Raw genomic sequence first — 18,100 nt, 5'->3', positions numbered from 1 at the left:
TGAGCAGCTTGTCGTTTCTCCAAATTGAGTTTGTCGTTTGTGTGGAAGGTTATATTATCTGTCTGTACATTGTTCCAGGTAGAGTTTGTACTGTGTGTTATCACACCAGCTATTCCGTCAAGAAACTTTAGAAAGTGTATTTTTTAGCCATGCTAGCAGTAAGAGTCCAGTGGTGAGATTTTTTCTTTAGGGAATATCTCAACAACTTTTGGATTGTTTACATCAAACTTTGTCACAACCATTCATGCTCCACAACTGATGAAACAAACTGAATTTGTCGTTCCTTCGACTTTGCATTAGCAATTAGTTTAACGTTGTGTTAACTTTTGGGGAAGACTTTCATGTTCTCCACAGGATGAATCGTACCTAATTTTCAAATCATTAAACTTAATTGCAAGCAAGCAACTACTGTTACAAAGTTGGTCTGGGTATCATGGACACCTTTAGTGTTCACTCACTGTGAAGCAAAAAGATTTAAAGCTCCCCCTGCTGGCTAGCTGCAGTATAAGACATTAACCTTCTGCCTTCCTGAATACATTTTTCCAAGGCATGGTTTCTGTCATTTGGTTTGGTTATCATGCTGATTTATGTCAAAGAGGTTTCTTTTTTTGAGAAGCTAAGCTTAGATAAGTCTCTTGACACCAACAGGGGGGTCGTGACATTATGATTGACAGCTGTGTTGACATATGAGGGCTCCTGCAGCATTCTTTACTAGATTAGCGGAGTAAAGGAAGAAAGGTAAAAAAAGAAACATGAGGAACATTAAAGGATAAGTTTGGTTTATACAGCTTTTTACATTGTTTATAGAATGATGTACAACAAAATACACACCCAGAAAGCTTTCCTGATCCAAGAAGTGCTTCGGGAGATATTTAGATCCAAAATAGTGCAGCGGACGTCCGTATAATGGGATCCATCATAGGGCATTGACAGCGCCGCTCCTAAAACTGCATTAATCGTCCAAAAACTTGTGTTTTTCACCAATATTCCATCATGGCCCGCTCCAGGTTAGTCCTCTGCTGCAGTCTGTGTCACTCCAGACAGCGCTGTGTGGCTGTAATGACCTCTGAACTGACGAAGACTTTGTTTACGATTGTCCCTCAAAGAAAGGAGTCAGCTCTCCAGAGAGTACTCCGCATGCACAGTATAGATATATAAAAAAAATATATAAAAGCTGTATAAACCGAACTTATCCTTTAACTCAAGAGTCACTGAACTTTCCATATCCATGAGTGTCTTTTGTAGATGACCAATGTATTGCCATTCCCTTCAGCTGTTACTGTTGGGGAGCCATCTTTAATTATACAGCTATGACCTCAAAGGGGGGGTATTGTGTTATTTTAGGTTTCAAACCTGGGTATTGTTGAGGAAAATGAATAAAACTTGACTACTTGAAGAAGAAAACTTAGGAACTCAGATGGCTTAAGTTGATATAGTTTGTACAGCTGAGGAGAAGCGACAGACAACACACTTGGATGAGTAGTGTAATGCAATGTCAATTCCAATAGACCATGCTGTGTTCAGTATTTATCATTCCTGAGGTTGTTATATCTGTCTATTCCTGACCATATAAGGATCTCTCTAAAATCAGTAAAGACGCTGGATGTTCATAGTAACCATGGCCAGATTTTCAAATGACTGCAATTAAACATGTTGTAGAAATTCCTGAATCTGTCTGTAAACTGCTCAAAATGGACCATTCTAAAAATAGCACCCGGTCTTTACCAGATTTTCACCAAATGATGAGCTCATCTCAACAATAACCCAACTTGTGCAAGACGTGTTTGAGTAGCAGATACTAAGGTCTACCCATAATTCTATCCCCAACAGGACTCCGGAGGGATGGCCAATCAGAGGTAAGAGGGTTTGTGGTGTGGCAGTCTTAAAGCCACAGCAGCTAACAGAGACTGTTTTTTTTTTTTTGTTCTCTATTACAGCGTGACTAGAGGGATAGGAATAAGGGGGAAAACAAAGTACAATACTCCCTCTTTAACGGTCAGTGTAACCTAAATGCATGTTGTCCTATTGAGCTTAAAGCATGGTGTACCTGCATTCAGCCCCACAGAGCTGCTAGATTTTGTCTAGTTAATCTAATAGATTTGTAGTTAAGAAAGGTTTCCCAAACTCTGTATTCAAGAAAGAGGTTCAATGGATATAAAATTGTATATTGCAGAATTTTGTGTTACATGGTTAGAGCTCAAAGTTTTTTGGGACATTTCCATCATTTAATAATACAGTCTGTATATTTACACCCCCGAGTCTTGCCGGAGAGTATAAATCTTAATGGGAAAAATGTGAGGTTTTCAGAGCAGAATGTTTAGATTCTATTGTCTCAGTATTTATATGAAGATCATTGTGGGAAATGATACAGGGACTTTTGTTTGAAAGAGCAGAACGAGGGAGCAGGCATCCTTTGGGGTGAAACATGCTATTGTGCTGTGTAACAATAAGCTTTGTGTGTGAAGAGATTACAAACAACAAAATGTAGTTCCATGAATAAATCTTAAAACTCATTATTTCTTTAAAAAAAAGAAAAAAAAGGAGGCTGCTTTGAAGACCTGAATTGTAAATTTCCCCAATTTCATTCTTCTAACTCAAAAATAATGCACCAAGTTTATTTTGTTTTGCCACTTCAGTGTTTCAAATCTCATCATCTGACTGTTTGAAGCAGTCATTACATTTTTCTAATCCAAATGTACTTTTCCTAATGCTAAGGCAATGCCTTGATTGCTTAATGTTAGAATTAAGACAGCAGCCAGGCGCTTCAATTCTACCCTGGACTGGCTCTGTTTATACTTAAAAACAACAAATTAAAATTGTTCAAATTCCCTTGTGGATCATCCCAACCAAGCAAAATTGTTGCATAATTAGTTTTATGCTTCCCTGCCTTATGTAAAAAGCATCATTAAGCTTTTAAACCTCAAGAGCAAAATTACCTTTTTATGGATGACTCAGAGCCTTTAAAAAGTGGAAGGACAATAATGTAGATGGTGATTAAGCTCATACAAAATTGGTCCAAATTCACCACATTGTAGCCTTTTTTTCTCAACATGGAGACACGATTTACCTCCTAAGTATTTCTAAGCACTAAAACCTCTGATCCTCAGAAGTACTCAGCTGAGCTCACCACCCGCAAAGAGGTAAATTACACCAGCTCTTAGACTACTTTGCTTCCAGAAAAGGTGTGGAAATGCTCTTTAAGCTTTCATCTCCTTTGTGCTCCCTGACCCACTCTCCTTAATCCAGTGAAACATTTGATAAAACAACTTTAGTTCAACTCAGGCAGGACAGAAACAGAAGCTAGCAACAGACGGAAAATACAGCAACATATTCATAACACTCATGTTAGCATTTTTTTTTTTTTGTGACAGTGCTTCTCTGGAAAAGGGAACACAAGCAATGCAGTTTGAATAAAAAAAGCTGTCAAATAATGGGGAAAAACATCAGATGAATGACATTCTGCTTTATGTGTGACTTTAATCCCTGTGTAGCTTTAGCAATCATGCTAATAGAGTGTTGTCCCTCTTTAAGTTTAACACTTTTATTTCAGACTGCGCGTATTCCAACACAAATTCTTCTAAACAATGTCCATCAAGAGTGGTAACTTACTTTCATATGTAGTCCTTTAAGCTAATGCTAGATTTCTTTTGTCATGCTAGCATCTTAGATCCACTCACACTCATAGCATGTTAGCAGCACAGATCTATTGACAGCAGTGTTACACAGTCAGTGCACTACTTGTTCTCTGGGCTTTTAAATGTTAACCTGCATCTTGCAACTGTAGTTGGAAGTCTGAACTGTTTTGTAATTTTAGTATAATATCAATTCATCTGATGATACAATTACAGAGTTGTTTTACAGTCAACTTACCACTTTTTGTAAAGGATAAATACAATTTCGCCACCTACTGATATCAACCTGCATTAATGTTGTATCTGAGCCTTCTGGCTTTTTTTTTTTGTAGTTTTAATGAGCTAAGAGCAAGTTGTAAGTGAGTAAGCAGCATACAGCAATGTAAATAACAAATGTCTGTTGGTCCACCAATTTTGTTTTATCTACCTACATTCATGTGTATCTGTTTTTACTATGCTATACCTTTTGTAGTTTTGACAAGCTAACATTTTGTTGTTGGCATGCTAGCATCATGGTAGTGCTATTGATCAGCTGATCTAACACTTTTTTTTCTTTTTTTTTACGCTAAGTAAGACAAGGTCCTTTTGACCCTGATTTCCACAGTTACTTGTAGTTATTTTTCTATAGCGGTGAGTAGTTTAACCAAGCTAGCACTGAGTTGTAGGGATGTTAGCAGCATGTCTTTATTGACAGTAATGCTGCCCCATTGGCTTTTCACTTTTTACCACAGTGGGTACAGTCCAAAATCAGTTTCCTTTTGACCGATTGAAAACAATTTACATTCAAGTTTAGCTTTTTGTATTTCTAGCTTTTTGTATTTTTGGCTGTGTAGGCATGTTATCATGCTAGAAATAGCTGGCCATCACTTTTGTTTAAAGATTAATGTAATATAGTAGGCTAATCTTGTTACATTTTCCCCCTTATATATATATATATATATATATATATATATATATATATATATATATATATATATATATATATATATATATATATATGTATATATATATTTAAACTTATTTAAATCAGTTACAATTTTTTGTAGCTATAACAAGCTAACTTTAGTTTGTTTTGCATGCTAACAGCGATATAAGCTAAGCAGTCAAACACCTTTGTTTTAGCCTGAAAATGATGAAATACATATTCTTTTTGATCCTTTGGCACTGACCTGCTGTCATATATCTTTCTTCTAAATTACATCTCTTTTTGATATTTGGGCAAGCTAACTGTATTTTTGCACGCTAATGTGGTACAAATGGCTAGGTTAGTCTCTGGTTTACAGAGAAAGTTTTTTTTTTTTTTTTCACTGAAATCATATCCTGTATTTTCTCCTGTCTCTTCTTTTCCAGGGAAGTGAGAAGTGGGAAAAAAGAGAAACCAAAACTATATTTATAATTTCATTAGCAATTCATTTTGTGGTGTTCTGACATTTTCAGTTCAGTCTTGTGTCCAGTCTAATTTTAATTTTACCTTTTTGTTTTTGAAGCCTGGTGACCAATTCGTGGACTATGAGCTTATATTACTTCCAGTCTAATGCATCTCAGTTAGTGCAAAAACAGTCTGGCTTTTTACTTTGTTTGATATTGCACAGCGCTGTGCAGAAGCACTGCAGCTGCCAAACTCCAGACTGAGGCTTGTGGCTAAGCCAGCTTTAACCAACGCCAGGCAAGTATGCAGACTTGAGGCTTGGAGCTTGGACTCCGGCTTGATCTTCATCACGCTATAATTATCACCGTTTTATTTGCCGGGGCTCGGTCTGATGCAATGTGGTGTTGTGTCTGTGTGCCCTGCTGCTGTTCTCTGTGTTTGGGTCACGGAGGTGCAATGTGTGCACCCCAGTCAGACCAGGGCTCAGTCTCCAGCCATGAGCTCTTATGTGGCCTGACAGCCTGTTTATCTTGGACGCCATTTCCTTAACGTTTCTGCATGGTTTGGCGCTGACTAGCAGTTGATGGCCGGTATGCTTTATTGAATTAGCTTTGTAGCTAAAAAGGCAGGGAAGTCGAAAAACAGTCAAAGGGACGGAGAGAAAATGATCAAAGCGATCACAAAAAGTTTTGAAAAAAATAGCACATCTGCTCAATAATTTTTTAGTCTTGTTTACATTTTTGCTCTGTTTCCTCACATAAACATATTTTGACCCCTTACATTAACCTACACTCAACACAAACACAGCACAGTGACGCAAACTGGAGACCGACAGTGCAAACACATGCAACACATCTAAACCAAGTGGAGCAGACGGATTGGGAAATGTCAGTTCCTGCTTCAGATTCAATAGAAATGGCTTTTCCTATTGGTTCCCTGCTGCACCACCCCTCTGAATGGGTCCTACCCTGGTGGGATGTCTTGTATAAACTGCCTCTGGGTAAATATCACATACCGTATTGGAACGTACTGACCCGATTCCTCAGAAAGGAGTAGAAAGAGGAGTATTCACTTAAAACAACAAATCAGTGCCCAGAGGTAGCTTTATCCTGTCCCAAATGATCCCCCTCCCCTCGGGTCGGATATGAAAGGAGACTAAATGCACATGCAGACACTTTTGGAGTATGCACTGATGCATGCATGTGCAGGGCCTCTTCTTTTCTTTTCTCCATCTTCAAAGAAACATCACAAGGTGGTTTTTTTGCACACATGGGTCTCCTTAAGGAGGATTTTTCAGAGTATAATTAACCCTTTTGTGAAAAAGCAGTGTGTGAAATCACAGGTCAGGTGTGACAAAATGTCAGAGTAGAACAGTAGCACATTATTATGCAGGGAAAACACCTGTAAGACAAATAAATGTGTCCTCCCTGAGAGTCTCCTCAGCCTGACTAGCTTTGCTCTCCTCTCCTGCGAAATCCTAGCCCAGATTAATCCCACCGTTTCTCTAATCTCTGTCTGTAACAGGGTCAGATTAGAGCACTAAAATGATATGGTCAGGCCACATTGTCACATAAAGATTACTCATCTGCACATTTATAATCCCCTGAGAGTTTAAGTAATGTTAAGAGACCGAGTGTATTAAAGACAGGCCTACATTTTTAAACGTTCTATTTATAACAGATTATCTGGGAGCGGCTACGCTTCAGGCTGTTTTTCAGCTTCAGGGTAACTGTGGAAAATAACCTTTGGGTAATTATCCAAATGAGCACTTTATTAGACAGTATTCTTTTTCAAAGTTGCTAATGAGCCATAAAGTGAGGCGTCTGCTCTCAACTTTTGAGACAAAAACCATTTGGTAATGAATCCCAGGCGAAAACGCTGCTTTGATGCTTTCAGAATAAAAAGCACAATGTGTAAACTTTGAACCACAAGTTTTGTAAACGATCGCAATAGTAGGCTAATGTTTGACTGTATCAGTGAGTATGTTAAAGGATCAGTTTGAGAACTACACTAATTTACCTTGATGAAGCTATTTAGATCAGTAGATTGATGCCACTCTCATTCCCGGAGCCAGGAGGTGATTAGATGGTTAGACTCCGTTAAGCATACAGTCTGGCAGCAGCCAGCTGTCCAAAATCTGTCTACAAGCAACTCCAAAACTCAATTACCATGTTGTTTCCTGTTTGTCTAACCTGTAAATTGGCAAAATTATCAGCCATTCGTTTAAAGATTTAAGAAAAACCCTCCAGTAACAGAAACAAATGTAGAAATTATCCAAACTGACGTAACTGAAACATTATATTAGATGCAAATAACGTCAATTTTTTCTCTATGTAAGAGTCTGAATCAGCTTGGTTTTGATAAGCTTAGCCTTCACCTAGCATTAAAAACAATGACGAAAAGACTTGCTCTGTTTAGATTCAATAAGAGTGTATCTTCAATGAATTAACCTATTATATCTTGTTACATCTGCGTTTTAAGTCACCTTTGTCAATTTCTTAGGAGCTGGATCTGAGAGTCTTCAAGCTTAGCTATAGCCTAGCATCAAAATTATTTGGGACAGTCTTTTACAAGAAACTAATTAATCAAAGATTTCTTTTGCATTTTTTTAATTTATTAACTTATTTTTAATAATTTGTATCTTGTTGCATCTAAATTTTGACACGTATTAAATGAATATTGATTAGGTTTCGAGCTAGGTCCAGGAGATCATTAGCTAAGCCTTGGCTAAAAAAATTTTAACAAGGTAAATGGCCCTGTCCATTTTAAAAAAGAATGGATCTTTAATTTTTTTTTTTTTTGTCACACCAGTATTTCAATCCTGATCATGTTTGTCACTTATGATAGGTGCTGGACTTGGGAGTACTTTAGCTCAGCTATAGCCTAGCACAAAATGTTTAGGGAGACCAATTTGCCTTTTTATAAGGTTAAAAAAAAAGGTGGTTCCAGTTTCTAAATTTTTAATGAATTAACATTTTGTATCTTGTCACATGTAAATTTTGATATACATTATACACAAATCTGATTAGGTTTAGTGCTAGGTCTAAGAGGCCAATAGCTGAACCTTAGCCTAGTGTAAAAATGATAACAGAAAAAAGACTAGCTATGTCACTCAATAAATCAAATAATGAAGAAATAAACTTTTCTAGGATCATATTTTGCTTGTCACATCTGAAAATGATGTCAATCAAAGTCTGTGAGTCAAGTCAAATGTGCGACTCAGCCTTAGCCTAGCTAAAAAGAATGGGGAAATGGACTGGCTATGCTCTAGATTTAACAATAGCCTAGCATTAAGCCTGAACACAGATGAAAATATTGACTAAGGGACTGTTAACAGATAGAAGAAAAAAGAAAAACAAAAAAACGAGAATAAAAGTTGTCCTCGGACCCCTGTGAAAACTAAACATTAAATATTTATATATGTATATACATATATAGTATCTTGTTAATTTTTACTTTTTTATGAACTTCGAGCTAATGATGGCTGTTGTACCACTGTACAACTTTGTATGGTGGTAACGATTAACTATTCAAGCACACAACCAGGAAAGAAGAGACAAAATAACAACAGCAGTTGGATATTAGGCCACAATGTTTATTCAGTAGTGTTGTTTCAACTTATAGGTACAATACTGTCAGCTTTTGTAAGACTAAAAAAAAGTTACCATTACAGTCATCCATGCTCACAGAATGCCAGTCAAGTCGTTTACACCTTTCCTATGTGTACAAACCTGCCACATGCTCACCGTGAGCGATTACATTTCCAAATGGTAGGCACTTTGAAGGTTTAAAACATTTGTGAATATACATTTATATATATTTATATATCTTTCCATATACTAATAAGCAATTGGACTCAAAAGTCAGGTCTCTAATGAAGAACAAAAAACTAAGAGGGCAAAAAAAAAGATGAGGAAACAACATGATGTGGCCATGGTGGAGGGGGGTAGAAATACTGTGAGTCTTTGGGTTTTTCAGTATCGTTCAGTACCTTAAGTCCTATGATGAGAGAGGACGAGAAAGAGGATGGAAGTGGACGATAGAAGGAACAGAAGAGCAGGAGAGGGGGTTATTGACAGAGGTGTTCTTTGTTTTGAACATGTGACTTCTTCTACTTCACATTACGACACAGCTGAAAAGGCAATTTATAAACCTGCACGACATTTTTGTTTTTCTTCAGAGCAAGTTTATTTACTTTTTTATTTAAAGAAAAAAATAGTAACTACCTGTCATGTGACGTAACAAAGCAATCCTTCGTTATAGCTGCTTGACTTTTCTGTAACAGCCATTTTGTGACTTATTTAGGGATGCAAAATGGCATCAAAAATCACCTTCTTTAGGTTTAGAACCTGGTAAACAACTCATCTCTCATCATGTTTTGAAATAGGTTCGCTGACCACTAATAAAAAAAGAATAGCCCTCAATTTGACAGCTGTTTCAAAGAAAATCCAGAGTTACGCTAAGCCTAAAATTATCCGTGCAGCCTCACTTTCTAAACATCCCTCTGAGAGATGCTTTAAGGGGGTCCCTGGTGGTGTTTGCTGAAGAGGTATGTGCTCTGCATGTGGGGACTCGGCCCCTGTTTCCAAGCAGAAGCAGGCCTTTTAGTTTGCAGATCAACACCAGGACAGGGACAAAAAACACCAGGCTACCCGGGTGGCTCCGTAAAGAGACAGAGCAACGGGGGCGGGGGGCTGGTCGGGGGTTGAAAACAAAACTGGCGGAGCTCCAATCTGATTAAAAAAGAAGGTGGGAGTGAGGGTAAACAGAGAGATGTGGGAGGAGGTGTAAGGGTGAAAGGGTGCTAGCAGAGTTTGGGTGCTGTCAATAAACTCAAGGGACACATCAGGGAGGGAGGTGAAAACACCCGAAACACTCGACAAACTCGCAAAGCTGAAAAACAGCAGCGGGAAGCCAAAGCAGCGAATGTGCAAGATGTGAATGCGAAAGGGTTTGAATAGAAAAACGAAGACGTGAAAACAGAAGTTGTGTTTTTTCTTGAGCCCTGACACGCTTATCTCTATCTTTTAAAGACCTGAAATCAAAACGCTGTCAAACAGAAACCGAGTAGATAAGAAATGAAAAACGAGACAAAGAGGAAAGTAACGATGTGAGAGCAAATAATAAACATTGTAACCTGATGGGAGAACATTTACATTGACCATTAACAGCGTTAATATGAAGACAAAAGAGCTTCATCAAAACTACAAAGGCATTTTTTTAACATCAGAGAAAAGATAAATTAATGTTATACACCTTTTAGAGATCAACATCATACATGCTAGGACAAAATAAAAAGAAAAAAGAAAAAAAGGATTGATACAGAATAATTATACTCAATTATTTCCACTTTTAATTTTTTTTTTCTTTACAAAGAACAGACTGCTACAGTTAAAAGTAGTCAGCGACTAAAAACGGCTCCTTTGACAGAAGACAGATGCGATTAGTTTCCTCGCCTTTACACATCCTGTTTTTTTTTCAGCCTTTTTCAAATAATACACAAAATGTTTAAATACACTGAGATTTGCCATAAAATGAGAAATGCTTGTTTTTCATTTTTTTAAAAAAAGAAGAAAGAAAAGGTCTTAATTACAATACTCTATGCAAAAGCTTTCCTTTATGCTAGTTTTCCTTACTCAAACATGTTTCGTTGTTGGGTGTGAACAGGGTTTCGCTGTTGACGTGGACTGCGCTCTTCCGAACAGTCGCTCGCGATGTGTCGTTCTCATGACGGAGAGGGGGGCGGGTTTTTTTATGCATAAAACTCCTTGGTTGGGGCCTTCTGATAGGCCGCGCCGGAGGGTTTCCTCTCTCCCAGGTCGTAGCTGCCCTCGTCCTTCTTCCTCATGCGGTAAACCAGGAGGAGGATGAGGAAGATGGCAAACAGGAAGCCGATGACGCCGCCTGCGATAACAGCTGAGGAGAAGAGACAGAAAGGACGGGTAAGAATCAATGCTGCAAAAGTCGGCGGAGAAAGAGGCCTTTTGTTTGTTCCAGGTCTGCCTCTTTGAGTCAGAGACATTTTGTGAAATTACTTTCAACAGAGTCAATTTCAATACTAATGCAACCTCCCCTAGAAACGCTCAAACATGAGGGCTTAAATGTCTTGAAACTAAGTGGCAGCTGAATGTAGAAACTGATAACTTCCTGTCCAAGTGAAAACACTTGATTGGTCTCAAGAGATGAAAAGTCAGGCGTTTCGTTTGCTTCATTTCACCTCTGCTAATGTGTGTCCTGTTTAAAAGGAAGCATTCCATTTAGGTAAATTAAAGCTTTGATCCATGATTGGTTCACAGCGCTTTGCTGTCCCGAGCGTGGTTGATTCGACACGGTCTTTATTCCAATCAGCGACAGGCCGATTGGGGCTTTGGATGGTGTTGGTTTCATTGCTAAACAGTTGGGTGAATAAATCCAATGGAGGCCAGACAAACAACAGCTTGAACTAAATCCTTTTTCTGTTTCCTGAATTGGCCAATGAATCTTACTGCATGACTGAAATATTGACAGCGACGCAGACGGAAAGGTCATTTATGTGAGATGAGTTCCTCAGTTGAATGATTTTAAAGAAGATAAGTTTTAGGGCCAGATAGTATTTAAAGACTGTGTGATAAAGAAAAAGAAAAGTTTTCAGACTGTCTCAAAGTTTTGTCTGACATGGGTTTCAAATCTGCAACAATACTGTGTGACGTCTCACATTGTCAGTCTGTGGAGGCTTGTGAACACACTTTAATGGCAATTAATCTACTTAACCAGGTTTTTGTGTCCCCATATTTAAATAAAAGAACACAACAACAAAAGAGTACTACATTTTTTGTCCCAAATAACTAAAATAAAGGGCAAACTGATTGTTGTTGACAGTTGAAGTATATTGTTGGAGCAATTAATTGCGGTTCTTCTGTCTAAATTCTTGCTTGTGTTGTACATTGCTTTGGATAAAAGCGTCTGCTAAATAAAACTGTAGAGCTGTAGAACTTCAGGCTCAAAAATAAAAAGGCAGAATGTAAAAAAATTTACTAAAAAAATAGGTTCAGCTGATGTAGACATATTCATAACACCAGTGGCTATTGCAAACATTAGCATTAGCTAGCTGTTGTTATAAATACAAAACTTGTCGCAGTATTACCTCTTCAGGTATGAAAAAAGATCTGTGCCTTTAAAGGTTAGCACTGTCACTACCCACATACTCTCACGTATTATTTTTCGAGGTGCCCATGTTTGCCAATGCATCCACAAAGGGGCGCCACTGAAAGTCGAAATTCCTGCCTCAGAAGAGGAGTGTCCAAAGATTTCTGTGGCAAACAGAACATTGCACAAATTACTGTACGAAGGTTCCGTGGTCCTTATTGAAGAGTCAGTGGGACGTAAAAGTCACCAAATGACCAAAAGTGGGAAACCATCTGGGGAATTCTGAATAGAATCCACCTAGGCTGATTTAACAACCCTCCAGCTTTGACCCTGACTCTGCTCACTAATGCTCATAACTCGCCACATGGGCTTTCTTCATTCTCCCTTCCAATTATGCCTCTATGAGGTTCTTTATAGCTCCCTAATCTGTTTAGGTTCTTCTTGGTGCTGCAGTTGGGCCTCAGCTCCGCTTTAGATTTCCACATGTTGACTGGCCCCACAGCCCCATGGGTAAAGATCCTGGCAGACACCCTTGCTGCTAAGCTCCAAGAAGCAGTAACGCAATACAGAGTGAATAAATGAAAATTAGATCATGGGCAATTATTTTTATGGAAGTCTTACGGGAGATGAAGATTAATGGCTATAATCTAGAAGAGCGAACAGAGAGCGAGGTAGAGGAGGCAGGAGTACAGGTGGCTGACTGAGATGCAGGTATAGTTCATAAATTTGCATTTTCTACGCCCTAAGTTGAAGACTTATTCTGAGTTTTCCCTTCTGCGACGAAGAATGGTGCTCAAAGACAAAACAGGAATATTAGTAGGAGAGAGATGTAAGCTGTGTTCTTATTAAACCGAAGCCGTCTTGATTTGTCCTTGTTAAAGTTGTTTCTGCACATTGCCAACACCAGATGGATATCACAACAAAGTGAAAGCGAGGTGCCAATCAATGTTTGTCTCAGATACGCCAGGAAAAAAGAGACCCAGCAACAGACAGAAGAGTGATTTCCAGTCCGATGATTTCCTCTCCGTCTTCTTTCATGTATTCAGAGTGAGAAACACATATTCCAAACACCCACAATGCTGTGAACTCTACAAGGTCCCTCCGAGGGAAGCAGATGGGGTTTATTAAAAGTAATTATTTTGAGAAGTGGATCAGGTGGGAGATATTATGGAACATATTTCAGAGATTGAAGACTTTGCTGTTCACTGCAAATATGCCAACATGCTGTAATGTACAAGAGGTGGAGAAACTTTTGATGAGAAATTAATGAAACACTTGCAAAATTCATCACAGACTTTGAGAGCACGTTATCTGCACTACAATATTACTATAATACTGTGGAAAAGGGTTTGGCATTCTGGGGAATTTACTCTCTTGTTGGAAGTAACAGGAAATGATTGAGGCCAATTTTATTGCAAGCTTTGGGTTAGCTTAGCATGAGGAGTGGAAACTGGCTGCAACAGCTGTGTGGGTCAGTCCAACCTTTCCATGTCCATGGTATCAGCTTTATATGCTAGGCTTGGTTAGCTCAATAGAGCTGCAAGTGTTCAATACAGCCAGATTGTTGTCTATCTTCTCAACTAATTCAAACCATGAAAGCTTGTTAGCTCTTTTCCCATAACTTGGAACTAAAATAGTCTACCTGCTATACCAAACCACAAGTGCCTTTATACAAAAATATGGGGATGAAACCAGCAAAAATAAATAAAACACATACCTGCCAACACCTCCGTCCTCTGGAAGAGGTTTTCGGTGCGGACCTCCACAGCTTCCTCAGGTGAGCCGGGGGCACTAGTCGTACTAGTCAGCACGTTCTTCTGCATGTCCTCTGTAACTGGCACAGGTGCCTAAATAAAGAGGATGACAAAACATAAGGAAAAGATCAGGTTTGACATTTTTAATTCACATTTCTACCCCAGATTTGTTGTTTTTGTGTTTGCATGACTTTGATTCTCTACGGTGTTGTGACACTCTCACTTAATTTCTTACTAGTAAGATCAGGACCGTTAATATATTCGAGAAATGTCCCAAGATTTAAGTAAATGTGCTTTACTTTGTTTTCTGGATTGGACTCGAATAAGGATTGATACTTTGCTCATATCAGGAAAACAAGCAACTGATTAGCTTAGCTTAGCTTGTAGACAGCAAAAGAGAAAATGACTTGGCTCAGGTGGTAGCATTTTCTTCTTACCAGGTCCTAAACAGCTCTTTTTGATGTAACTATAGCTTGTTTAACTTGTCTTTGTTTATAAGCTTCGGTGGATTTGTTCTCCTTTACTTCTACGATGCTAAGCAAGCAAACTCGTTGCTAGCTCCGAAGCTTTTTATCCAAAGTGAAATATGTACAACAAGTATCTGAACGAGCTTCTATCATGAAAAGCATCAAGTCTTTCTCCAAAAGTTCCCTTTATTCCACATAAAAAGCAGATCTAGCCAAAAGAGAAGAACAGGGAACAAAGTGGAACCTGGCCAGTGAAATCTATAGAGGCCGACCAGAGAAAAAAAATGGAACACATCCAGATTGACCAAGAAGATTAGTGCAATGAAAGCAGAGCCAGCGACCCTGAGGTTTCTCTGTGAGTCTAGGAAAAAGAGCAGAATGGATCCTGGCCCTCGCATCCTATGTTTTTTCCTAACACACAAGAGAGTGGAGCAAAGGACAAAAATGGAACAGAGCCAGTATATTTGGCTTAAGGAGAAATGAAGGAGGAGAAAAATGGAATGGGGCCAGGTATGCTTGGCTTATGGGGTAGAGACCTTAAAGACTAATCCCAAACAGATGTAGTATCCAGTCCAGAACAGTAAGAGTGCAACACAGACGTGAGATCTAGGATGGTTCCAGAATATGTGATTACGTCCGAGAGAGATGTAATCCTCCATAATTTGCAACGGAGCGAAAACATTGAGAATTGATGTGAACGCTTGATCTCTATCCTGAAAGCAACATTACAGCTTCTGGTATTAGAGAGGATTTGGTAACATTTTGGGTCATGTTAAAACAAGCTGAGGAGATGAGTTGGGTCAGGATAGTTACAAATAAGCCATCAGAGTTTTGAATGGGGTTGTAATCCACAATGTGCAAATATGATACACTTGTATACACTAACTTATCAAATACAACTGGGTTATTTGTTATTTTCTTGCTAGTATTTAAAGGAATACAAAGCTGCACTTAACAATTTCAGCTCCAAGTTTAGCAAAGAAACTTAACTTTTCTATTCACACCCTAAGAGCAAGACCAGTTTGACTGTTCTGGGAAGCTACTGCTGTTCTTACTTTAAGTAAAAAAAAAAAAAAAAAAAAAAAAAAAAAAGCTTTTTTCCTATTCTATTCATTTTGCATATCCTTTCAGCCATGTAACTATCCAAGCCTGTCAAAGAGAAGGCGAAACCTTGCTTTTGAAAAAAAGTAAAAAGGGCTCAGCAGGTCTAGGTTGTACCCCATGAGGTTTGCCCTCAAGTGGGTGGCCCTGATTCCGATCCAGCCTGTGGCCTGTTTCCCTCAGGTCATTCTTGCCCCATTTCCAACTCTATCCTTTGTCCTCTCTTTTCACATAAAAGACATGGAAAGCACAAAAAATAACTTGATAATGAATAAATAAATTAATTAATAAATGCAGTTCCCCTGACTATCCACTTGAGGCTGCTGTCACAAGAAAGAAACCTCATTAACATGAGTGTTACAACACTCATGTTTACAGCAGAAATAACAGTATTTACAAACTACTACCAAATAATGTTATTAAAAAAGATCAGCTTTTAAATAATTAACGGCATGGCTGACTTGTCCAAAAGCTTGGCACATCCTTCTCCCACCAGGAGGCCAAGGCCTACATCATCTCCATCAGATCTCCAGCTGGTCAGTCGAAAGTAACTTCTTTAAGTGACAAAATTATGGGCGTTTCTTTCTTATTATCATACTGTAAATGTGATAGAACCGTTTTATACGCTAGTGTTTTTGTAATGCTTCCTCAGCCCAGTGGGTGGCAGTGATGCAGCTTACAACTGAGTGCCACCTGACATGGAAAAAGAAGAAGCAGAACTTCAACACCGTGCAATGCGGAAAACCATATGCAAGTTAGACTGTCCCGTTGCATATTGAGATTTTTTCTTGAATCAGTTGGACATTGGGGTATTTTTTGTGGCACTACATTTTGGTGTCTAATGTTAGAATAGTAGATAGTAGGGATGGGTACCTTTCACATTTGAAACAATACAGTACCAATGTGCGGTACCTGTCAATTGGTATTAGTGTTGCCTATACTTTTTTGTGGTGGTGATCAATTTGTTTAATAGTAAAATCTCAATTTCTTCCAGTTTAACATATTTATTCTTCAATATATAACCTTGCAATCCTGTGTTCATGTCCAGCATGGAAAATCAACTACTATTCCAGTCCCCCAGAGTCACAGGTTGTGTTAAGGTACCTAAACATGGTACCTTAACACATTTCGATTTTAATTGAATAGGTACCCGCTACTTTTGACAGAATTCCGTCAGTACCTCTAAGAGTACCTGATTCAGTACTCATCCTTACTAGGTGGTTTTGAAAACAACCAACATCCAGGTTTTGTAACGCATAAAACTGCTTTTGTATCCTCTTGATTTGAGTAGTCGAAGAAGATTTTCATTTGTTCATTTGTTATTAATAAACAGTCACACAAGTCGAGTTAAAAGTAAATAAAAAAACATATTATGGGTTTTTCAAACAGCTCAATAACCTGTAATTGTAACTGTACAGGTATCAGCCGAGCTCTACATCTTACCTCTGTTCTGAGAGGTTTCCTGGATGTGATCTCCTTGGACTTTTCTCTAACTGTGGCTGTCTCCACCCTTGGGGTGAAATCTTTGGTGGAGTCCTGGGTGGGTTCTGCTGCTTTGGGCTCGATATAAACCATACTGACAGTTGCTGTTTCTGCCACCCCTTCTTCACCTCCACCTAGGGGAACAAAGAAAAAGGTAAGAAATGTCTCTCCATTAAAAAGCAGAGCTTAAAACACCCACTAGTCCATATTTCATTGAATGTAAAACACAGAATGGAATATATGAATCGTGTTGTCTATATGCGCAAAAAATTAAAATGTCAGTTTTCATGTTGTCCATATTCTAAGCCCCCAGCTATGTAGTTTGTCTTACTTAAATTTACACTATGGATTTTATTGTGATATATTATTTACAGGCTGAATCTCCTGTTGAATACAGAGTGGCAGAGCAGAGTAATAGGCCACCTATACAGTATTGGAAGAGCTATCGATCACAGTCCTGTCTCCTTTAACCTAGAATAACCTTTTTCCACTGCAGTTAAACAACTCTCTCAGAAAGAATAGTTACTTTGACAAAGGCATGAGCATTGTAATGGTGCTTGAAGCGAGTGGAGGAGAAGAGGTAATAAAAAAGACATGTAAAATACGCACACTTGCCCACGGCAGTGTGGGTGACAAGGCAGTCTCAATTCAAATCAAGGGAAAGGAGAAAGAAAAGGAGGCGGTGGAAGAAAAGCACGGACAGAGAGAAATAGGAGCAGTAAATTGAAAGCAGAGAAAGTGAGGGAAGAACTCCAGGCTGCCAGTGAAAGATGGACAAACTTAGTGTTTATCTGCAGCAGACTGAAAGATGAATACAAAATGCCTCGGTGTAATTGTCTGCTGAGCTTGCAAGTCTGGGAGCGGATGGGTGAGTGTTAATGCGTTTTACCTGAGCCAGACCCTGAGTTAAAGTCATCATCGTCTTCAGGGTAGTAGCCTCCTGAGCCCGTGTCATCCAGGTACAGGTCATCAGTCTGAGAGGCAGCTTCTGCTATCTGCAAGACAAAGAGATAACAAGGCGGTGAGGACTCATGTCGGTGTTGCCACAGTGAAAAGTTTTCATTCTGCATCGTTTGTGCAGAGCTTTTAATGTTTACACACAGCCACTCTTTAAGTATTTAGTTTTCATTTTAGCCTTTGAATCATTTAATGCCGCCTCTTTGCTGTGAG

At 38.7% G+C, this 18,100-nt stretch overlaps 1 protein-coding gene across 1 annotated transcript in view; it reads right to left on the bottom strand.

Annotated features, from left to right (window-relative positions):
• Positions 1-8,590: 8,590 nt before the first annotated feature.
• Positions 8,591-18,100, bottom strand: part of sdc2 (syndecan 2) — a 65,773-nt gene continuing 56,263 nt past the window's right edge. The window contains exons 2-5 of the mRNA XM_074687521.1: positions 17,820-17,925; positions 16,892-17,064; positions 13,844-13,973; positions 8,591-10,917 (exon numbers count right to left, since the gene is read on the bottom strand). Of these exons, the coding sequence (XP_074543622.1) occupies positions 10,754-10,917; positions 13,844-13,973; positions 16,892-17,064; positions 17,820-17,925 (573 nt within the window). The 3' untranslated portion in view covers positions 8,591-10,753. The remainder of the gene's footprint in view (positions 10,918-13,843; positions 13,974-16,891; positions 17,065-17,819; positions 17,926-18,100) is intronic.

The sequence above is a fragment of the Halichoeres trimaculatus genome, unplaced genomic scaffold, assembly GCF_033239565.1.
Source record: "Halichoeres trimaculatus isolate MK-OKI-2021-1 unplaced genomic scaffold, fHalTri1.1 fHalTri1_scaffold_14, whole genome shotgun sequence".
NCBI lineage: Eukaryota > Metazoa > Chordata > Actinopteri > Labriformes > Labridae > Halichoeres > Halichoeres trimaculatus.
This window is presented reverse-complemented; position numbering and strand designations above follow the sequence as displayed.